The sequence below is a fragment of the Larus michahellis genome, chromosome 3, assembly GCF_964199755.1.
Source record: "Larus michahellis chromosome 3, bLarMic1.1, whole genome shotgun sequence".
NCBI lineage: Eukaryota > Metazoa > Chordata > Aves > Charadriiformes > Laridae > Larus > Larus michahellis.
The window spans coordinates 104,889,015-104,909,879 of record NC_133898.1 but is presented as its reverse complement, the minus strand read 5'-3'; the positions used below and the strand labels follow the sequence as shown (position 1 = coordinate 104,909,879).

The 20,865-nt window shown below is 39.6% G+C and overlaps 1 protein-coding gene across 3 annotated transcripts in view; it reads right to left on the bottom strand.

Annotated features, from left to right (window-relative positions):
- Positions 1-5,503: 5,503 nt before the first annotated feature.
- HMGCLL1 (3-hydroxy-3-methylglutaryl-CoA lyase like 1) overlaps positions 5,504-20,865 on the bottom strand; it is an 84,464-nt gene continuing 69,102 nt past the window's right edge. For all 3 annotated transcript variants that reach the window (XM_074581586.1, XM_074581585.1, XM_074581583.1), the window contains 2 exons: positions 11,468-11,593; positions 5,504-7,139 (listed from right to left, as the gene is read on the bottom strand). In XM_074581586.1, coding sequence (XP_074437687.1) covers positions 7,026-7,139; positions 11,468-11,593 — 240 coding nt within the window. In that variant the 3' untranslated portion in view covers positions 5,504-7,025. The remainder of the gene's footprint in view (positions 7,140-11,467; positions 11,594-20,865) is intronic.

The window sequence follows — 20,865 nt, the reverse complement described above, 5'->3', positions numbered from 1 at the left end:
ATATGTTCTCATCAGTGCTGGATAAAAGCATTCCTTTATATAGGAAATATGAAGTGAACCGTGTGTTGGTTTTCAGTCTGACTTCAAAAAACAATGATGCAATGCTCAACCCTCTGGGTCACAAAATTTGAAGAAATCCATTTAAATTCTTATTTATTTAAACCTCAATTATAAAAACACCTCTTGTAACTTTGTCTTACAAACTTTTTGTTTTCTTATTATCTTACATTTAAATGCTAGGAACTCTCCTCATACACGTGCTTAGACACGCACACGCAAGTATGTAAAATCTATTTGAAGGGGAAGGTAAGCGTGTGAGTTACTCTGAAAGGCAAGATATTTAGCCGCTACTGCGTTGCTTCCGTAATTTTACAAGCTTTCTTCATTAGGGCTGACTTTACTGCTTAGTGGAAAAGTACATTTCCTCCACTATACATGTAAAATGTATTCGATTTATATTTCCTAGTGACGCTGGATTTTGTTAACTGTATCTAGGCATTAATTACTAAATAAAAGAATTTCTGCTGGGATTATCTGCATTCAGGTGATCATGATTAGACTCTAACTGCTTCATGAGCAGTTTTGTGGTGGAAGTAGTATCTTTGTAACAGCCTCATCATTAAAATCTTTTCCTCTAAAGTGACACACCTGCACCTAATTCCCAGCTGAGAAAAATTAAGTCTCACTGGTGACTCGGGATTCCCAGGCCATAGGTCATTGTGGGTACGGACGTGGTGTTCATCCCCCTTCCACGGGAGCTAGGACGTCAGGGAGTGAAGAAATGAAGACTGATTGGGCTAGAGGGAGAAAGCATCAATTTTAGCCTTACAACACTCTCATCTGAAAGGGGGCATACTGAGTTCCAGTTTTTTCTTTCAAGATTTCTTATGCAGTTTATCTAAAGATTGTTTCAAATTGAGAGTGTAAAGAGTTTCTGAGACAAATACACAGGACTACCTGTTCCTTACGCAGTATTGAAGCTACAAAGCTGTAATGGCCAAGTCTCCACTTCTGCTGTGAGTCTTGAATTCTTCAAAAGGAAGATTTTCCTCAGCCGTCTCACCTGTTTGTGAGGTGAGAGAATGGGCTGCTTGGAGAGACAGCCGGTCAGGCTGTTGTGGGAATCATCTGAGCTAGATGTCAGCTCAAGCTAGTAACACAAAAGATGGGACAGAAGCAGCACAAACGCCATCCCCAATCTCTCAAAAAAGTTCATGGGGGTGTCTTTCCACCAGGGAAAATACTTGGATTCAAGGTGGTGAAGACAGCTGTCTGCACCTCATGTTGAGGCACTTCAACGGTAGCATGGGGTAGGGAATTTGACTGTTGACTTCTCCCTGGTCAACGTGCTGATGTTTCAGGCCACACGCTGAACTTATTCAGTCTCCCATGAAGTGCGTAGGGGGTCTTAGACATCACTTAGAAGGCACAGATTTCTACTCTGCAGTGGAATATCTGAGGTTAGATAATGCCTTATTGAATTTTTCGACTCCTACCTCTACTCCTGCCTGTAGCTTTTAATGTTTAGTTAATGGAGGGCAGAAATGTTTCCCTAGTGACTCAGAAGCTATAAAAGCATACAGGAAAACTGATAAAAAGGTAATCCTAAGAAAATGCACTCCAAATGGATTACACGGTAACAAAGTCAACACAGGGTACACGTCAGAGTGACAGCTTGTATTTACTAATGCTGTATGTGTGAGCTGGTTACTCAGAGCTGCTGAATCTGGCATAATACACGAGCGTATCAGTTTCAATAAACACCGAGATTTTATTTCAGCTTTAACACCACGTACTGCAAAATCACAAACGCATTTAGCCAAGAGGGTGCATGACAATTCCTTAACAAACATATCATCTCTTCGACATCACTTTCAAAGGACGACGTTGACTTTGGCTGTAGTCCTTCTGCCTGCTGTGTTATTGCAGCAATGAGGATCAACACTGCGTTACAGCAGGACTGCAGAGAAAAATAATCCTCAAAAATATAACGTAACAGAAGAAAAGCATTGATCAGCAAGTCAAGAACTGGAAAGCAAGTGTCTTTTATTCGGTTCTCCAGACTGATTCTTCTGTTTAGTCAGTTGTCTAGGCATTTCACAATCAATAAAGAGAACTTAAGGCAGTCTGAGAAATCACACAAAAATTCAGTGTCAGAGAATCCTCATTTTCAGGTATCATAATAACTAAACAATATTTCTGCCCCTTAAAAATAACTCTGTGAAAAAATAGGCAGATCTTAAACATTCACACCAACTCTTTGGAAAAGTATTATTTCACTGCAACAGCACTGATCCCAAACATAGGAATTTTACCTCACAGACTTGCAGTCTTCATTTTGTGACTCCTTATTACAATAATAAAAGTTTTATGAACTGAAATGACGCTATTAAGAAAGGAGAATTAGCCAAAGCCTCTCTGGACTTATTCACAAGACCAGAATATTCACTTCTTATTTCCATAAACTCTGGTTATACATGAAAATGAAATATTAAAGTTCTGGTCCAGAGCCCAGTTGCCCTAAAATATAAAAGTTTGAACTACCAAGTAAGCTGCTGCTGGAAGACATTAGCACTATCCATGTATGGGATCCATGTCATTGCTGTCTCGTAAAAGGCACTGAAGAACAATTATGCCCGTAACTAATGGAACTGAACAACTTCTCCAAAAAAGCACACCAGCCATGCCTTTAGAACAATATAGTATCTTGAGCAGCCAAAGAAGCTGGAATTTGACTTTATATTGCCAACAACATGGGAAAAAGAAAAACTACTATGAAAGTATTAAAGAAAATTCCAGCAACATGACATTGATCAGCTGTTGAACCTACCCAAGTTCAGACCAGAACACAGACCAAAGACTGCCCTGGGAACTCCAGTTTATGTACTCCACAGCCATGGCAGAAGTAAGACAATCTCCATGTTGTTCTGAGAGATCTCTGCAGTGAATTTGATACAGTGAGCTACAGAAGAAAGTCTCCAAAGCACAGAAGTAAGTATCTTGGTACATCTAATTTGTCTCCAACAAGACTTAGATAGGGCAGTCAGTAACTACTTCTTCTCTCCCTCATGCTTTTGGAGTTTCCACTATCCCCTTTTCAGCATTTACAGAGGACCATCACCAAAAGAGACAGGGAGACAGCATTACCCTACCTTCCAACAGTGCGATCATGATATTCAGAACTCTCTTGCTTTTTCTTGACACCTTTTAACAAATATATATGTAAAATTTTTATAATGACATACTAATAGCAACACCTGCTCATGGAAGCCAAACACCTGGATGCAAGCCTTCCGCACCCAGAGGGTTGCCTTAGAATGAAGTGACAGCAATGTACTCGGGGGGGACACACTGATAGGGACTAAAAGAGCAGGCACCACCACTGGTGGGTCACTCTGAACATAAGCATACAGATTTCGAAGGTCAGAAGCACTGGAGAGCAGTAGCGCCATCACACCACTTACAGTTCTTGCCGTGTTTTTGAAGGGATGTAGTCTCAACTGCTTTATTATGTGCTGAACTCAAGGCTGCCTATGAGTGATGCACGCTCATGGCACAGCCACTGGATTAGCTCTTGATCTTAAGGGCAATGGATGCCAATTTTGTAAAGCCAAAGATTAGGCATTAAAACGCTCCACACAGTCAAAATGATACCAGCCCAGGAAAGCAGAGCACCAGAGCTTGACATGCCTAACAAATTTTAGTGGCGAGAACAGGAGATGTCTCAGGATTCTCAGACACACTACAAGTAAAGGATTTTGTGGGGATTGCTCACCTGGACCCACAGGCCTAAATTCATCCCAGGTGGCACTTTTGGCACATAGATGTTGGGTTTTTTTTAATCTGGCTCTATGTTTCTTCCTCCCTTGTAACGATCCTGACAAACAATCCATTTGTCTGTGACCTCCACCCTGGATTACTATAACTCACGATGCGGCTGAAGCTGAATGTGCGGGTAAAGCACGGGCTCCAGATGTGACTGCTCATCTTTTCCAGTGCTCACATCATTACAGAATAACGGATCTGCATTTAAGGCTCTCCACAAGTAGTTTCTAAAACAGACCCAATAAAGAACTGAGGCATTTTAGGTTGTTCATTCCCGTGATTTAATAGGTACCCTATTTCAGTACATAGGGACTGTTAGGAGCCTCAGAATTGCAAACGACAGCCCAGATGCGGAGAAGCCTCGGATGCACTATGCACAGAAGCATATCTGAAAACAACTCCAGAGTGTAAGGGTCTCCTAGTGCAAATGTTATCAATCCTTCACAGTAGTTAGGAACATAGATGTCTAGAACTCTCAAAAAACTGAACAGAGCTAAGTCTTTTATTCTATAGCTTATGTTCTACACAGGTATTTTACTTAATGCAAAAGTTGTGGTAGGAGTGAAACCACTCACTTTTATCTAAGATGTTGTAGCTAGTACACCAAGCAAAAAAGTAGACAGTATCAGTTCAGTTCATAACTTGGCCTACAGTTGAAGCCCTCACCACCATCTTCAAGGAAAAAAAACCCTTATCCGTTGCAGAGACATTTTTTTCCTGAGATCTTTCTGGTCTCAGGAAGTTTGAATTCCATCCTACCCAGCGGCACAACTTCATCCAGATTTACTAGAAGGTGTGGTTTTTTTCAGTTCTGTATATAGCCTGGCTGTTAGATCCATTGATTAGGATTCCAAAAAATATGCATTTGAATCTACTCAGGCTAAGTAGCCAGCTAATCTCAGACCAAGTGATTAGCCCAACATCCAGGCTAGTGTTTAAAAGGTGGTCTGCATCACAACTACTTTTTTTTCAAGGGATAACTTCACTTTCATTCTGTGAGCAGCTCAGTCTTGCTTATGTTGGTTAAACACGCTCACAGGATCTTGGATTGAAGAACACTCATCAGGCCCCACATGAGAACTCCACACTTCAGCTCAAAATGAGCTAATTCTGTGCCTGCACAGAAGCAAACTGAAGAAGAAATTTTACTGTTAAACAGGAAAGTATTATAGTGTGGTTAGTCGCCTTCAGGGGTAAATGGCATCTGAATTAGGAAGTCTTCAGGATGTCAACCGGCACCTCATTTAGGCTTAACTACTAATTATTAGACTAAGTACAACCTAAGTACCGCTGCAGATTCCTCACTTCTTCACTGGACCTAATCCATTACAGAATTTTTAGATCTGTGAATGGTTCAAGACACATATTTACTAAAGTTCGTGTTTTGATATATGAGCTGTAGCGGCTGCTAAATAAGAAAGCCCCAGCTAAAACATAGGAAAATGAAGACAGAGTATTTTCTGTGGGGATCCAACTATCCATCCAGAGCAGGCCAAGCAAATCAGGGTCTTCATGTCTTTAAGAGTACTTGAAAGTCCTCTCACTAGATACCGCAAGAAGGGGTGCAATTTAGTATTTTGGACTGATAGGCAAGATATTTCCTGCCTCACCTGAACACATTTCTCTGCTTATTCATTGACTCTTACCACCAGAAGAGTGAAACAATGTAGTTTATATTGGTTTATTGGTTTTGACTATCATTACAGCATAAAGAGGATAGGGGTTTTGTATCAAGTTTCTAGCTTTGAGTTACCTGTCATGCAAAGTTTGACTTTCTTAAACTGTGCCAATTCTAAACTACAGTACTGGCTAAAAGATCTCAGAAAACGTTTGCTGTGGAATTTCAAAGGCAAGCTGAGACTCAGCTGTAACTTGGCAGAGCTGAGTTCCAGACAAAAATGATTCAGCCTTTTCCTTCTTTATGTGTTATCTTTCACTTTCTTTCATCTTACCCTTTTCCAACCTTGCATATTTTGGAGGAAAATGGAGAATACAGAAAAAGATCATAGTCCAAGGTTTTGGACTTTTATGGTAACAGGCCGTTTTCAGAAAAAGTCAAGGTTAAGTACACAGAGAATTACAGAAGGATCCTACACAAACAATAACAGTACTGTGTTTCAGACTGAAAAAATGACAATATTTTCATGTCGCATTTGAGCAGTTTATAGATAGGATAAGGCTCTTCTTTTAATTTGTCCATTATTGATCTAAAAGTGACAATGCAGTTCACTGGCATCTTGCTGAATTAAGACACTGAAAAGTACAGTATCACTATCAGTAGAGCACAAAGAAAAACTGTGTTTCCCTTCATATAAACTAGTCCATCAGAATATTATTATCCTCAAAAATTCATGACTTATAAGTGAGAATGTGAATTCATAGATTATAGAATAAAAAAACAAATTGTTTTATGAGACTTTGGACAAAAATCCCTTCTACACTACTACTACCCCAAATGCTGGTTGAAATCCTTGCCAATTTTTAATTGCTTCATATAATTAGGTTTTAATACAGTTGACGAAAAAAAGCAACTACAACAAATTTAACATATGTAACAAATAAGGAAATTTGCAATAGATTTGGAGGATATGGCAGACTGCCATTCACCACAAAGTCTTGGAACAAGATAAAGTCATCCGTATACTTAACAGATGTTAAACAAAACAAAAATAAAAAAGTGCTATTGCTAAAAAATTCTTATGGTGAATTCAGATTTGGCTCCATGTTCATAACACAAATGACTTGACAAATGAAAAGTAAAGATTCAGATAAATAAAACACATAATAGAATGGCCACACACAGTGTGGGATCTCATAAACTACTGCAAATATTTGTACTGTCCTAAAAGTCATCTTGATTAAAAATTAACTATGTATTCACTGCTTCTACTCAGTTTTCATGAAAAGAAACAAATTCAGTTTAAAACATGGTAACATGTGCCAGTGTTTATACATTTTTCTTATCTGCAGAAGTACCAAGCACAGGGTTCTGTACTACAGTCGTTCATTTCTTACTTACAAATCAGACAATTCTTGACAAGACAGTACAGTACAGTAACTCTTCCCATAATAAAAAAATTATATAGGGGTTCTATTTTGATTCTTTGCTGAAACAGTAATCTTATATTAGTTTTCTTGATATAAATATCCTTGGTTAAGGTAGATGACAAATGTAATTAAGCTGCAAAAAAAAAATTGGTTTAATTGATAGTTCCATTATTGAAGGAAGCTTGTGCAACCTTTGAGTTTGTTTTCTTGTTCAAAGCTGCACAGATGAAGTTTCCAGCTTCCATCACGGCATAAAGATTGACTCCCTAAAAAAGAGGTGAAAAATGTTAAGAATAATAAATGCATATGTTGAAAATGCTCAAACTCGAATTATTTTTTTTTACTTCAGGGTCTGATTTTTGCAAACAAAGGGCCTGATTCATGTCATAGGTCGGTAATGGAGATCAGTAGAGTTACAGCGACACACGCAATAGTCACAGCTTCCAGTTGTTTGGAAGGTTCTACCACTTTGAGGGTGATTTCTTATCCTAACAGGAGCAGACCGAATACTCTAGTAGTATCTTCCAAACTCAAAAGAATCTGGGATAAAGAACTGGAATAACAACTTGAAGAGGCTGGAAGTAAAATATAACATCTACATATGTGCTGTACTTATCACCCAATGCTGAGAAACTTCATACTTATATAAGCATCCCATTTGGAGCGCAGGAAAATGGAGGAAACACGCTTGTATTGGGAATTGAGTTCCGTGAGAAACAGGATCCTGCATTATCCTGAATAATCTCCTTCTTGAAGAAGTTCCTTTCAATGCAAAATTACAATTTATGTTGCTAGCACAACTGAACAAAAAATTGCAGCTGCTTGATCTGCCTGTGCTAAAAAAATGTACCTTGAGCAATCAACTGTTTTTTAAGCAACATAAAATAAATATCAGTGCTGCCTGATTGCTAAAATGGAATCAGATCACTCATCAAAGGGGAAAAAATACTGCATTATTAGTCTTCTGGATTATTCATGCATAGTAAAAGCTTTAGAGTTAGATCATATAACTGGTAAGTACTTGCTCCAAAGATTGGAATTTAGAAGCCAGTAAGGTTCCTGTAGAAGGGATTTGAAAGAGGACTTTGAACTACCAATACACTGAGCAGTGACATAAAACTGACAGAAGCGTGTCACTCGGCATTGAAGAGTACAAGATGTATTGCACCAGAAATACACTTTCATAACACTTAAGGATTTATGCGCTAAAGTTCAGACCAAGACCTGATTTAGATGCTTAATCCTTTAATTGGATCTAGCGCTTATTTCCATGTTCTAAAGTAAACTTTGCCTTTTTCATTCTTGGAATTGGACAAAAATGTTAATGAGAATAGAAATTACTTCATAGAAATGTAATAAAAAACATTTTTAATTTGAAAAAAAAAATGCTTCAAGGTTTCCAATCAGATCTAGTATATAGCACCATCTAAAACATATTGTTCAAAGACACCCTTTTATAACTGTCTCATTTTAATACATTTATAACAAGGGTGATTTCAGCTCATTCTGTTTATCCTTTATTGGTCACTACTTAGGCTTAGTTTGTAGAGTGCTATTGCACGTAACAAAATCTAAAAAAAATCTTACAGAATCTGTGCTTTTTTACTAGGAAGGAATGAGAATCATACCACCATAGACTTACTTGGCAGTTAGATTACGGAAGATGGCAAAATAAAACCCCCAAACTGTACAAAATTCACATTTTCAGCATCGTAATACTGCATAATGTGATATGTGTTGATAAGAAATTTAGGTTCACAGTTCACATTCATTAAATGGAATACAAGCATCTCCGCCTCTTCCATTGTCTTTCTTATGTAAGTGTCGTGAGCCAAAGAGGATTACCGTGGGGGCACAAAACGCAGCATTCGCAAGCATGACTTGCAGATGGGGATGGGAAAAGAGTCATGACAGGTGTTTTTATGGTTGTTGAGTCAAAATAGTATGTCTTCAGATAGACACTCAGAAATACACTTAAGAGTATTTGGTAACCACTCCATATATCCAGAATTATGCCTTGACACAAAGGAATGAAACCATGAAACACAAAGACAAGTACTTCCAATAGTAAATGGGAACTTGGATAAGTGCCCTAAGTCAGAAAAGCTTCTGCCAGAAGGCAAAGTCCTTTAACTCGCATTGACTTCAATTAATCAGTTCTCATTCGGCATTCATAAATACCAAGTCTATTATCTCTCTGAACTTCGGTTTCAGTGTCAGTAATGTGAGGCTAACAGTACTTAGTTGCTTCTAAGAAAGGCTTATTGTTTGCCAAGCACTTTGAAGGCATCATAAGCACAAGTACTATTACTGTAATTACACAGGAACCATATAGAAACTGTTTTTATAGAAAGTACATGTCTCCCTACAAAGTTTCATAAGCATTAATGATCTATGACATAATTATCTATCCATTACCATGGTACAACCAATAAATCTCTTTGTAGACGGGCTCTGCTAGAAAATTATTTCACATTTAGCCTCCTAGAGATTCATTTCACGCATCACTTCTTGGTTACGTGTTCTGAAGAACAGCATAGAACAAGCATCAATTATTATTCTGATGTATCTAGTCAATCTGAACTCAATAATGTACGCTTAAATACTCTCCATCCTTTGGTTGACACTTTAAGTGACTTCAGTCAACAGAATGAAAGCTTTAGTGCATAGCTGAGAGGAACATGAGAAAGCACTCCTTGCAAATGGACAGCATTAGTAATTATAACTTCATTTTGTGCCATTACACAAAAAGGGATATATTAATAGATTTTTGCAACAATGATTTTACAGAATTGGCTTTGGTACTAAAACTAACCAGCACTGCAAAGACCAAAGCTCATATATTAAGGTAGTAATTTTGAGGGTCTGTGTCTCTCATCCAGTAAACCACTCTCTTCTTCATGGGCCAGAAAAGCGTCAAGGAGCAAAACCTTGTGTTTTGCTATTGCATAATCTAAATTTTTTTTAAAAAGCGAGAACTGAATGTTTGATGGTGAGATCCTTATCTCCATGGGATTCGGTATCAACCTTTAGGGCATGCTGCTTGGACACCGGATCATTAACTGATTAATAAATCTTATCAAGAAGCTTGGAACTAAGTATATTTCATTTAATCAGGCTATTTTTATTTAATTGATTCCTTTTGCTTTGAGTCAGTTGGAAAAGTTAATGCATATTTTGTCCAAGGAAAGGCTATACTGAAAGCCTAAGTCTAAGGTGCACAGCAATGAAAAGTGAAATGCATGATTTCTCCTCCTTATTCCAAAGAACTGTGTTGTTTCAAAAGAATAACACCTTCTTCATGAAAAAAGCTACCCCAAAGCACACATGAACAGTTCATAACAGAGTCCACGTGTACAATGGACACTTGTGCTTAAACTTTTTCTAAACAGGTATCTGACATCTACCCAAAACTCCCTAAGAAGCACAAGAAAGCAGATAAATATTACAGTGAACTCTGTAAGGTACTGAATACGTTTTGACAGTGCTCAGGGGATGCACAATTCAGAAACAAGTTCTATGATTCTTTTATGTCAGGCAACTCAAGTCGGCATGTATGCCATGCTGAACTGCAACCTACAGACAAGTGATAAGCTCCCCAGTAACTCAGATCTTTCTATTTCAGACACCAGGCTTTCCAATTTCTTTCTACAGTAGGTTAAATACAAAGCACACACAGTGCAGTTTTGGCAGCTCTTTATATGTTCTCCTTTGAGCTTGACTCTCAAAGTCTGTGACTAAGTTAAAGGTAAAGTCACTGTTACTGCTTGAGTTAGTACACACTCATTATGCCACATTTCCAGAACAACGATGACCAACAGGAAGACCAAAGAGCACATTCTTTGGAGAAGGCAGCATTACTTGGTTCCCAGGAATACAGAATTATTAACATGCCAACCAAACCAGGGATACTAAATGCGTGCTCTTGAAGTGTCGATGCTCACTGCTGAGGTTCATTAAAGCGCAGCTCAGTGCAGATAAGCTGTTTTGCCCTCTCTTCCAAGAACAGGGCTGGAAACAAAAATGACTGTGAAGTCTGCTAACCAGTAACAGATTCTGTACAATTTTGAAATATATTAAGTGGATACCTGACAAAATAGCATTGTCCTGTTTCTCGGGCTCCAAACACCACATTTTTTTTCTGCTTTGAAGCCAGAAAAATTGACAATAAATTAATAAGCACTATGAACCAAATCCAAAACTCTGTGAGAACAGCTGAGGTCTGCTCAGTCTTTCCACCGAAGAGCTGGTCAGCATTCTGGAGCAATGTCTACAGTAGTGGGGGTTTTGTGGTTACTGAGGCAGAGCAATGACTCAACGCAGTTGCTACTGAGCTCCTCATAGCTCCAGGTAGGGAGAGGGGTAATTCAAATTTCTGTTAAATATGAAAACCAGTTCTACTCTAAATTGTTAGTGAAGACAACATCATTCATGTCATCTGTCAAGGCATGTTGAAGTATTAAGTTTGAAAAACTACTATTTGTTCCCAATATTTTATTGTACAGCATAAGTAATTTTCAGGTATGCATCGTATGTTTTCTAGTAAAATTTTCATTTTCCTTGAAGCCGTAAGTAGAAAGTAAAAACATCTTACTGTATTGATTCCCAGACCATTAAGCATGTATATGACGTCCTCTGTGGCTACATTTCCAGTAGCACCTTTTGCATAGGGACAACCACCCAGTCCTGCAACCGATGAATCTACTACAGCAACTCCCATCTGGAAGATAGCAACACAAAAATCCAACATCAGCACAGAGTATCGTTTATAATTAATTATTCATACATAGCAGGCTGTACATATTAGTGACCATGGATAAAATACACATTTCTCCACAAGTGGATGTGGTTCTTGGATGAAATTCCTTATAACGGTGTCAGTCCTGACATCTTTATAAGGTAAGACTCTTCAAACACAGGATGTGGAACAGAGAACTAACAGTCCATTACACGTGATTTTGGCATATAAGATGATTGCTGTTTTAGAGTCAAACAGAGTTTTATGTCTTTTCTCTCTTTATCCCTCTACATGTTGTTTTTAAGTACCCTGCATCTATTCCTGCAAAGGCTTACATGCAACCAAACACAATCAATGCATTTATTCAAATGTGTGATTTTAAGCATATGTCTAAGTCTTTGCAATTGGGAAGTCTTACTATTAGCATCTGATTTCCACGTCAGCCAAAAGATTTTGGGACATCTACTCTCTAAAATGTGTTTTATATTAATGGCTATTCTTCCACAAGGAACTTCCCTCCTAGCATTTTCTCTCCTTTCATTTCCTTTTCTTTCTTCTTTATTAGACATCATGAAACCACCGCGTAAATAATTTTTTGTTCTTGTTTTAGAGGAAGACTACAAGGTATTTTCACGCAAACTGAACACCACAATGTAAGGAAAAATTAAATTTTGACAGATCTGTTAAAGAGTTCATGAGTTTAAATCAACTGGAAATAAAAGATTAAAGAACGTTATCCTGGTGAGTCTGACCCATTGTCTATTGTATTCTCCAGTCTATAAGAAAACACAACCCCCAAAATAGCAAATTTCACACCCTAGCACAGTCCTGGAGCAGTGTTCAAAAGCCTAGTTTTTAAGATGCTTGGAATAACTAATAGCTTGGATAGCATGGAAGTTCTCCATAGATACAGGTTACGATCTTTGAATATTTTTTTAAGTGACTACTTGATGCACAGTGTTAAGCTTTCTCATTTAAACTAAGACTTGAAAAAACAAGCAAATACAACAAAACATTAGGGAAGTTTATTTCAGAACTAAAAAACCCCACTGCTGGGTATATTCGGAAAGGGGACCTGACAACTGCTACATGCAGGACATCATTTTTTGCCTACCTTGCCAGCTAGCTGTATGCATGGCAGTGAAGGAGAAGCTCAGGCTCAAAGCTTAACCTGCGGAGACAGGTCATTCCCTCAGGAGGGCAACAGAAGTCTCTGTGCCATCAGGCCTCTAAGCTGATCTTACTGACTTGCAAACGTGAGTAACAGGCATGGTTTAACCATCATTGGCCTTACAGGGTCTTTGAAGTTCCAACATTTCTGGAGGGCAATAATAAAGAATAATCCAATGAAGCTTTGTCCCAGGTCCTATTCTCAGACAGGGAACACTATCTTGAGCTAAGTAGCTGCTCAAGGGCTGTAATAAAGACCTCAAATGAGCCAAGGTGCATAACTGTGACAGGCAAGACCGTACTGTTTAATATTGCTCACACAATGAGACTTTCTAAGAAGGGATATTGTACTTTAAAGTACACTAATCTGTGAATTATGGAGTGAATCACTAAAGTACATGTTTCACATTTCAGTCACTTGTCACACACTTTGTTTGTATAACCCACCGGTCAGAAAATGTGTTATACAACACATCTGTGTCCAATACACAGAGGATATGCGTTTATGATAGCTTTCAACTGGAAATTCTGTCTCTTTTTGCATTAGCTGCTAAGATTCATATATTTACTCTGGAAGTCATTGCTTCAAGCTTCACAGTGTCAGCTGTCGGGCTTGCTGTCCCTGTAGAAACACACCTAAGGCCTCTTAATGGAAAGACTCAGGGTACGGTGAAGGTCTGGGGAAGAGACAAGGGAGACTAACATGTAGAAGTGCTGGTATGATACATGCATGAATCACACTACTGTGCCTGCTGTTTCAGGCTGATTTTGAGATTTCCATCAAAAATCACAGTTTCAGGAATGAAAAGGTAGAAGAAAGTGTCCTTCATGGAGTTTCCCCCAGCTGTCAGGTTATGTCATAACTGCTAGAGCATTCTTCTTGATGTACTTATTTTCAGTAACTTTTACACAGGGATAAAAGCTATAGGCAAATAATGTGTTGAGGTACAGCAAAGCTGTTAAACTCCCAAGAAAGATCAACAGGCTCAGAAACAGCTTTAGTAGCATACAGAATCATAGAATCATAGAATGGTTTGGGCTGGAAGGGACCTTAAAGATCATCTAGTTCCAACCCCCCTGCCATGGGCAGGGACACCTCCCACTAGACCAGGCTGCTCAAAGCCCCATCCAGCCTGGCCTTGAACACTTCCAGGGATGGGGCATCCACAGCTTCTCTGGGCAACCTGTTCCAGTGCCTCACCACCCTCACAGTAAAGAATTTCCTCCTGATATCTAGTCTAAATCTACCCTCTTCCAGTTTGAAGCCATTATCCCTCATCCTACATGCCCTGGTAAAAAGTCTCTCTCCAGCTTTCTTATAAAAAAGATACTATATTATTAGGTCACCTATACTACTATCAGTAGCCTGCTCCGGTCCTTCACAGGGATCTCACTGGGAGAAAAAAAAAAACAATATACAATATACTGCCAGCATTAAACGGTGTGTCTGGTAAAGGCACTGGATATATATACATATTAATTTCTTAATAAGCTTGTACAAATACACGTGATGCCACTGTAATTCTGCATTTGCAGTGCAAGCCTAATAACACTGGGTATACTTTGCTTATTATTCTTTGTTGAAAGTGTTTGTGAATACATGGAGGTGTATGGGTTAACACAGCAATATAAAGGTAACATGAAATACAAATCTTTGGCTAAGCACATCCTAGTATTCTCAGGCAGCCTCCTCTGAGTTAATTCGAACTACCTCCACTGGAAACTGGAGTGAGCTCAGTCATTTTAGCCTAACGTACATGTAAGAGCATAAAAAATGACGTCTTCTGCTGGGTAAGCAGTGGGAGCAGTAACCTCCAGATGATGGACCATGATAACTGCTCTGTCTTTTAAAGCATCAACTATTCTAGCTAAACAGAAAAAGGAGAAAGTCTAGTCACAGCTTTACATTGGCAACATCCTCAGTGTGGCGGCTTTCATCCTAGTACAGGACACTTAAGCCATTACTTCCCAGAAGTACTGTATAAATAATTGTATCTGCATCAGGATGAATTTGCTGTTTTAACATTCAGCCAGTTGTAGACAAGGTCTTGACATGGTGTATATAATACAGCTGCTCTGACTGACCTCCAAATCTGACATGTCTTCAAATCAGTGCTTTTAATACGTGATGAGTGGGTTTCTCTGCCTTTAAGATATTGTCCTTTAAAGTCTCTTAATAACGCTTCTGATAAGATGTCCACTGCAACATACTGCTATTTCAGCAGCAGGTACAGCTGCATCTGTCTGCTTTTGCATATGGTACGGGCAAATATAATGTGTTTTCTGATTCATGTGCAGAATCACTGCAGTTCATCTCCAGTGTGGCCCCATTCAAAAAGTCCTTAAATACTCCATACTCCAAGCTCCATTCTAACAGTGCTAAAAACAGATGTTGGAAAACATCCTTCAGCAGCACTACTAACTAATTTGGAGGTTAATATTACAGCCCAGCCTGTCCAAGTACAGAGTCTGAAATAGCACCTAATAAATAACTTCTCTGCAAGTCTGAGCAGCTATGAAGCTGTTTTGCTTTTGCAGTCATTAGAAGCAGAAGGGGCTCGAAAAGAAAAGCTAAAAATTGACATAATGTGTAAAACAAAGCTTCTTCCTTCATTACATGTCCAATATTTGTCAGGCTTTTACAAGAGATAATGAGTTTCAAGCCTTTCAGCAATTTGAGCTTGCAAAACATCCACTGTCAATATGAGATCTTTAAAAAGCCCACAGTCTCGTTGTCACTTTCTGACAGGCACTAAATTGTGCTGAGATTCATGAGAAGTTGCACTGCAGCTATTTCATAGGATATGTCCTAGACGAGCACTCACAGAGCTGCTTACGTAGGGATGTCTGTGTGGGTGAACAATGACTTGGCTTCCAGGACAACTTAAGCGCTCCCATCTTTTTTGACACTTGTAGAGTTTTGATAATCGCTAAATTTCTGACAGTGGTTCCTGAACATCTTCCAAACTTTAGCTTTGGCTAGCTTTAGCTAACTCTCTAGAGAAGGCAAAAGACTTTTTGCTCCTGTCCCATGCTATCTTCCTAATTCCCCAATGAGAGAGCAAGGAATTAAATTCATCACCTTTGTCAAATAGCCAGTTTTAACAGGAAACCATTATTGCCAGTGAATAATAAATGCTTCATGTTTCTCAGTTTGCTTTACTGCCTTCCCAAAACTTCTTGTTGGGACAGTCAGTCTCCTTCCGTACTGATCTTTAAACCTGGCTCCATCTGACAGAAGTTTAACTTTGTCCCTTTCTTAAAAATGGCAAGGTCAGCATCAGTAACTCCAGGGATTCATGAGGTATAAATCAGAAGCTAGAAACAAGGTCTCTCATAAATTAGGGGTTTTTTTAAACTATGAGATTTTGAAACCATAGTTATCAGGGATCCTGGGTATGCATTAAACAAACAGGAAAAGATTTGCTGTCCCACAAAGTTTAGGGGCCACAGCATCATGTGGTACTGAACCTTCACAAAAGTTCAGTACCACAGTGCCTTAAAGATAGGTGCACGTAGCTGTGACAAAGAATTGCTGTATTAGTTCAGCATTTTTTAAAGAAAGGGAGAAGGAAGGGAGGAAGAAGTAAGAGGAGGACCTACAGATGTTAGGTCAAAGGTTGTCCACACAAAAGACAGAACAAGACTAACACTATTTAATCCTGCAGCCCTGTCAGTAGCTAGCTGGAACTCTTGGTGTGGTGTGGTGCCTGTCATATTACTGCATCTCTCTGGCACCAGTTTGCTACCCACCACTACTTGGTATGCCATCAGGAAAAACGCCTTCTCCTGTAGAGACAGAGATAACCATAGAAATATAAATAACTCTGCCAGCAACACTTTGAAAGGTGGCTGTGCCCGCAGAGACCTTTCTCTAAGTTACATTATCAAGTTGTCTAAAAGCAAGGCTTGCCATACCCCTTTATTTCAATAAAACAGATGTATGTAAATAAATATTATTCTAGCATTTGAGCAATTAGAAGCATAAATTTCTACATGTAAAGCAATAAAATGAGACATCTCTCTGTGGAAAACCCTGAAAGTTAACTGCATTTCCTTCCTGCTTCTTTTCTCTCCGCTCTTGCTAAAGATTAATGTATCACAAAAGAAAACGCCACTTTTCAGAGTTAACTCCATCAGTACTGACCACAGGGTGTCACTGTTACATTAAAATCTATAATTTCCCAGTTCATTTAGTTAGAAAATTAATACATTCAGTGAAAACAAAATCCTTCTCTCCCGAAACATATTGAGATACAAGCCATTTGTGGGCAGACGTGCTGCACAAAATAGGTCAATACAGCATTCCTTTAACTTATTGCACACATCTTTTCATATTGCTACTGACACATTTATTATAAGCAAAGCTGGCAATGACATCTAGAGTTAAAGTTCCCTAACACTTTCCATCATAAGGCCCTACTTTCAGTTGTTTATTACTTTGTCAGCCTTTAACTGCTGGAGCTTATATTTTCCATGCCTCGTCTCTGCTTCAGGCTGGATTGTTTTGGAAAGTTTTAGTGAAAAATGGGGCTGGCCACTTCCGAGAACAAGTTTTGGGGAAGAAAAAGGCTCTGTTATGCTAATATCCAATAATTCTAACACGAGCTTCTTGGAGATATTCTCGTAGCTTTGCACTCTCAAATTTGGCACAGGAGGAATACTGAGTTTAAGAGAACACAGGGTCTGGACTTAGTTACGAGCTTAGGAAAGCTCCACCTCAGTGTCAGGAACTGCTCAGCCTGGTAGCTAAAATGCCCGAGGGTCAAGAGAGCAGCAGCTGACCGTGTTCTTTTCCTCAAACCCAACAAAGAACTGTGAAGCAATTTCTCTGAAACCGAACTGGAAAATCTGTGTCTCTGGCTGACAGTGCATCACCTGCACAAAAAACCTCTCACCGGCGGGCTCGAGCAGCTGAGATCTGTGTTGCGGATCCAGTTCTTCAGAGAATGTTCGTGGATATTTAGAGGAAATCCACTGGAGTCTCATTAAACATGAGACTGCTTTTGAGATTTTGAAATGCTTAAAAAGGCCTAATAAAAATCCTATGCCATAAAAAAATTAATATTGGGAAGCAGATGTTCACAAATCACTACTAGTATTGCCTATGCAGGTTTATTTTGCTCCTTTTTGGATATGTGCACTGTTCTATTTACAAGACTTTAGGGTTTGCTCCCTCGGGGTTGTACACAATTCGAGCTGCTCCCTTGCTAAGGGACGCAAAACCTGCAGGGGGAGCAGGAGACGCATTTCAAGGTCCTGAAACCCAAGAAAGACGCGATGACCGTCAGGGCACTGAGTGACTTTTCCAGTCTCCCTTCCTTCCCTCCCCAAGCAACCCAGGGCATTACCAGATTTCCCAGTTCAGCTGTTGCTGATTTGAAGCAAGTAGTTGTTGCCCCTGATGCTGTTCAGTAGAAGTTGCTGCTCTGGAGTAAACCTGTGGGGGTTTAACAGTTTGTCTGCTTGCTATGTGTTGTGGAATAATCTGATCTAAAAATGCAGGATATTCATGTTATAGATTTAAGTCTGGACACAGTCAGAAGACGAGTTAAACAGGTAGAGCAGAGCAGATAATAATCCTGGGACCTGGAGGGAAAGGGGGAACCAGAGAGGAAAGGCAAAGGGCAGCTCTGGGGAGAGAATCATCAGGTCGAGAGATGCAAAAAACGCACCAGGTTGTCTGTGCCATACATGCAAGCCAGGTGACAACCAGGTTTTTCTCACGTGCTACATGCCAGCATAAATGACTAAAAATAAACCTGAAAATAAACTGAGGACTTTGAATGGGCAGGGAAGACAAAAAAATTACTTAACTTGTTAGTAAAGTTAGAGGGTTTCTCTGGGAAAGGAAAATTTTGCTGGGATTGGGGAAAGCATGTTTGGAACTGCTGACAGTGAAGGTTCGATGAAGAAAAAATCCACTCACTTTGCAAGGGATGGCTCACAGAGGATAAGCTGGGTAGGGACATACCTACTAAAATAAAATGTCTGAACTATCATAATGGCTGAATTATGGGACATCAGCTGAGAATGAGTTGAATGAAGGATGAAACCACAGGTAAAAATCAATGTTTGAGATGCAGGCTGCAGACAGCGCACTTCACTGTGAGTTGCAATATTGAAAAAGGACAGGGTGCTACTATGCAGGATCAGGGAAAGGCACTGATCTAGTATTTAAAATGCATATGGCAAATGTGGAACATATGAACCGACCAATGAAAATGTCACATCTGACACAAGCATCACAGTATCTGAAAAAGCTCCTTTTTTCTACATTCAGGAAACACATAACCTAGTTCATCGATTTTAGCTATCCCTTTTATTGGTATCTCTACCTTAGAAAGAAACTACAAATTCTTTTGATCTTGTTGTTCAGTCCTGGTTAGTTTCTGCCAGCTCCCAGCCCTTCTAGTTACAGGAAGACCAATTTCCTCAGCTCAAGCTGGGTGGCCAAAACTGTTCCTGGACGTGTAATTTCCCTCACTTTGTATAAACAGAACACTTTCAGCATGATGCACCAAGTGGCAGAGGACACTAGCTTGTACCAATGTGAGCAAATAAGATAGGTGGGTGGCAGAAAACTTCTATTTTTATAAAATAAATTTGTAGCAATGATGGCATTTATAAGAAAGCTGGGAAAGCAGAGCAGAACTATTTTCTTTCCACGGTAGTATTATGGTATGTCAGCATCAGGGTATCTAAAGGAACGAAATGGTAACAGCATTTAAAATCCCATCTGACTTCAATTCAGCCAGAGCCCTCACACAGCAGCACCTGACTCCCCTAGAGCCAGGAACATCACCCACCCACAAAAACCACTTTGTTTTGACTTTCATTCCCTGTATTATCTCTGAAATCACACCCACCTGCCACTCAGCAGAAATGGGGACCTCCCGTGCGTCCCCAGGGCTCATCTCCAGATGTGCTCTGGAGTCCTACAGAAGTATCAGCTCCTGTCTGGGGCTGATCACCCATACAACATGTGTGGTCTTCGCAGTCTAAAAACCACCACCGGCTCCTTGGTGTGGAAGCTATGGAAGCTCAATGGACCAACATGGGTGGAGGGACCCCAAGATGACCTTAGGAATTCTAATGGGTTCTTCAGGTGTCTGAAAATGTATGCTAGGGTCAGCCTCTTCTCTGTCTTCCTCTGAGTAGCTTTCTCCAAGAAACGCTAAGGCAGACTAAAGGTGAGACCCCAGGTTAAGTTATTGGACACTAAGATTGATGCCTGTTAGCTCTAGTGCAAGAACATTTTCTTCTTTGACTACTTCAGCTTCACCCAGTGCTTCCCATCTCAGCTGCATAACGAGCTTCCACATTTAGAGTGAAAAGACCTTTTGAGATAGTAGTGACTTTTAGTATTGTTCCCACTCACACGTTGTCAACTAGACCTACACTTGTTTCTCCTGGATGTGATGATACACAAAGAGAGGGAGCAGTTGCTAAATACCCTTCAGTCCAAGTCTCCCTTGTCTTGCCGCATACCACAAGGTTTTGGCTACTATCACAAACACGATGGCAGTAATGGCATATTAAATGATCTGTTGCACATTACAATTTAAGTAGATGACTACTCCTGTCTCATGCTTCCAAGGCTTTTCCTCTGATGTCAGTACCTATGCTTTCCAGAAACTTGCTCACGTTACTGTTTCAACTATTATAACATCTTCCTTCCCATTTCACCTATTTAATAGGAATCAAGCTCAGCTGTAGTCAAATCATCCCCCCCCAATAACCACCACAGAAAGATTCAGCTGACTTAGAAATGCAGCAGATTCAGCAGTGGACCTAAAAAAAAAACCCACAAGCAGCCAAACACAAATACATCCAGTAGTCAAGCAGTGGTACTACTCTACCTAGGGCTCGGGTTTTTCGTCACCTTCCTTCTAAATAAATATACCACTATTGGGGAATGTGGGACACCCAGGCAGTGAACCACAAAACTCCTGCCTATGGCTTTTCTCTCTTTGAGACCCAATCTGCGCTGTGCTTCACAAACACATGGCAACATCTAAATGGAAGATCCTGCTGAAGCTTAAGTTTTCGTCTACTTCGGAAACACTGGAATGGTGGTGGGT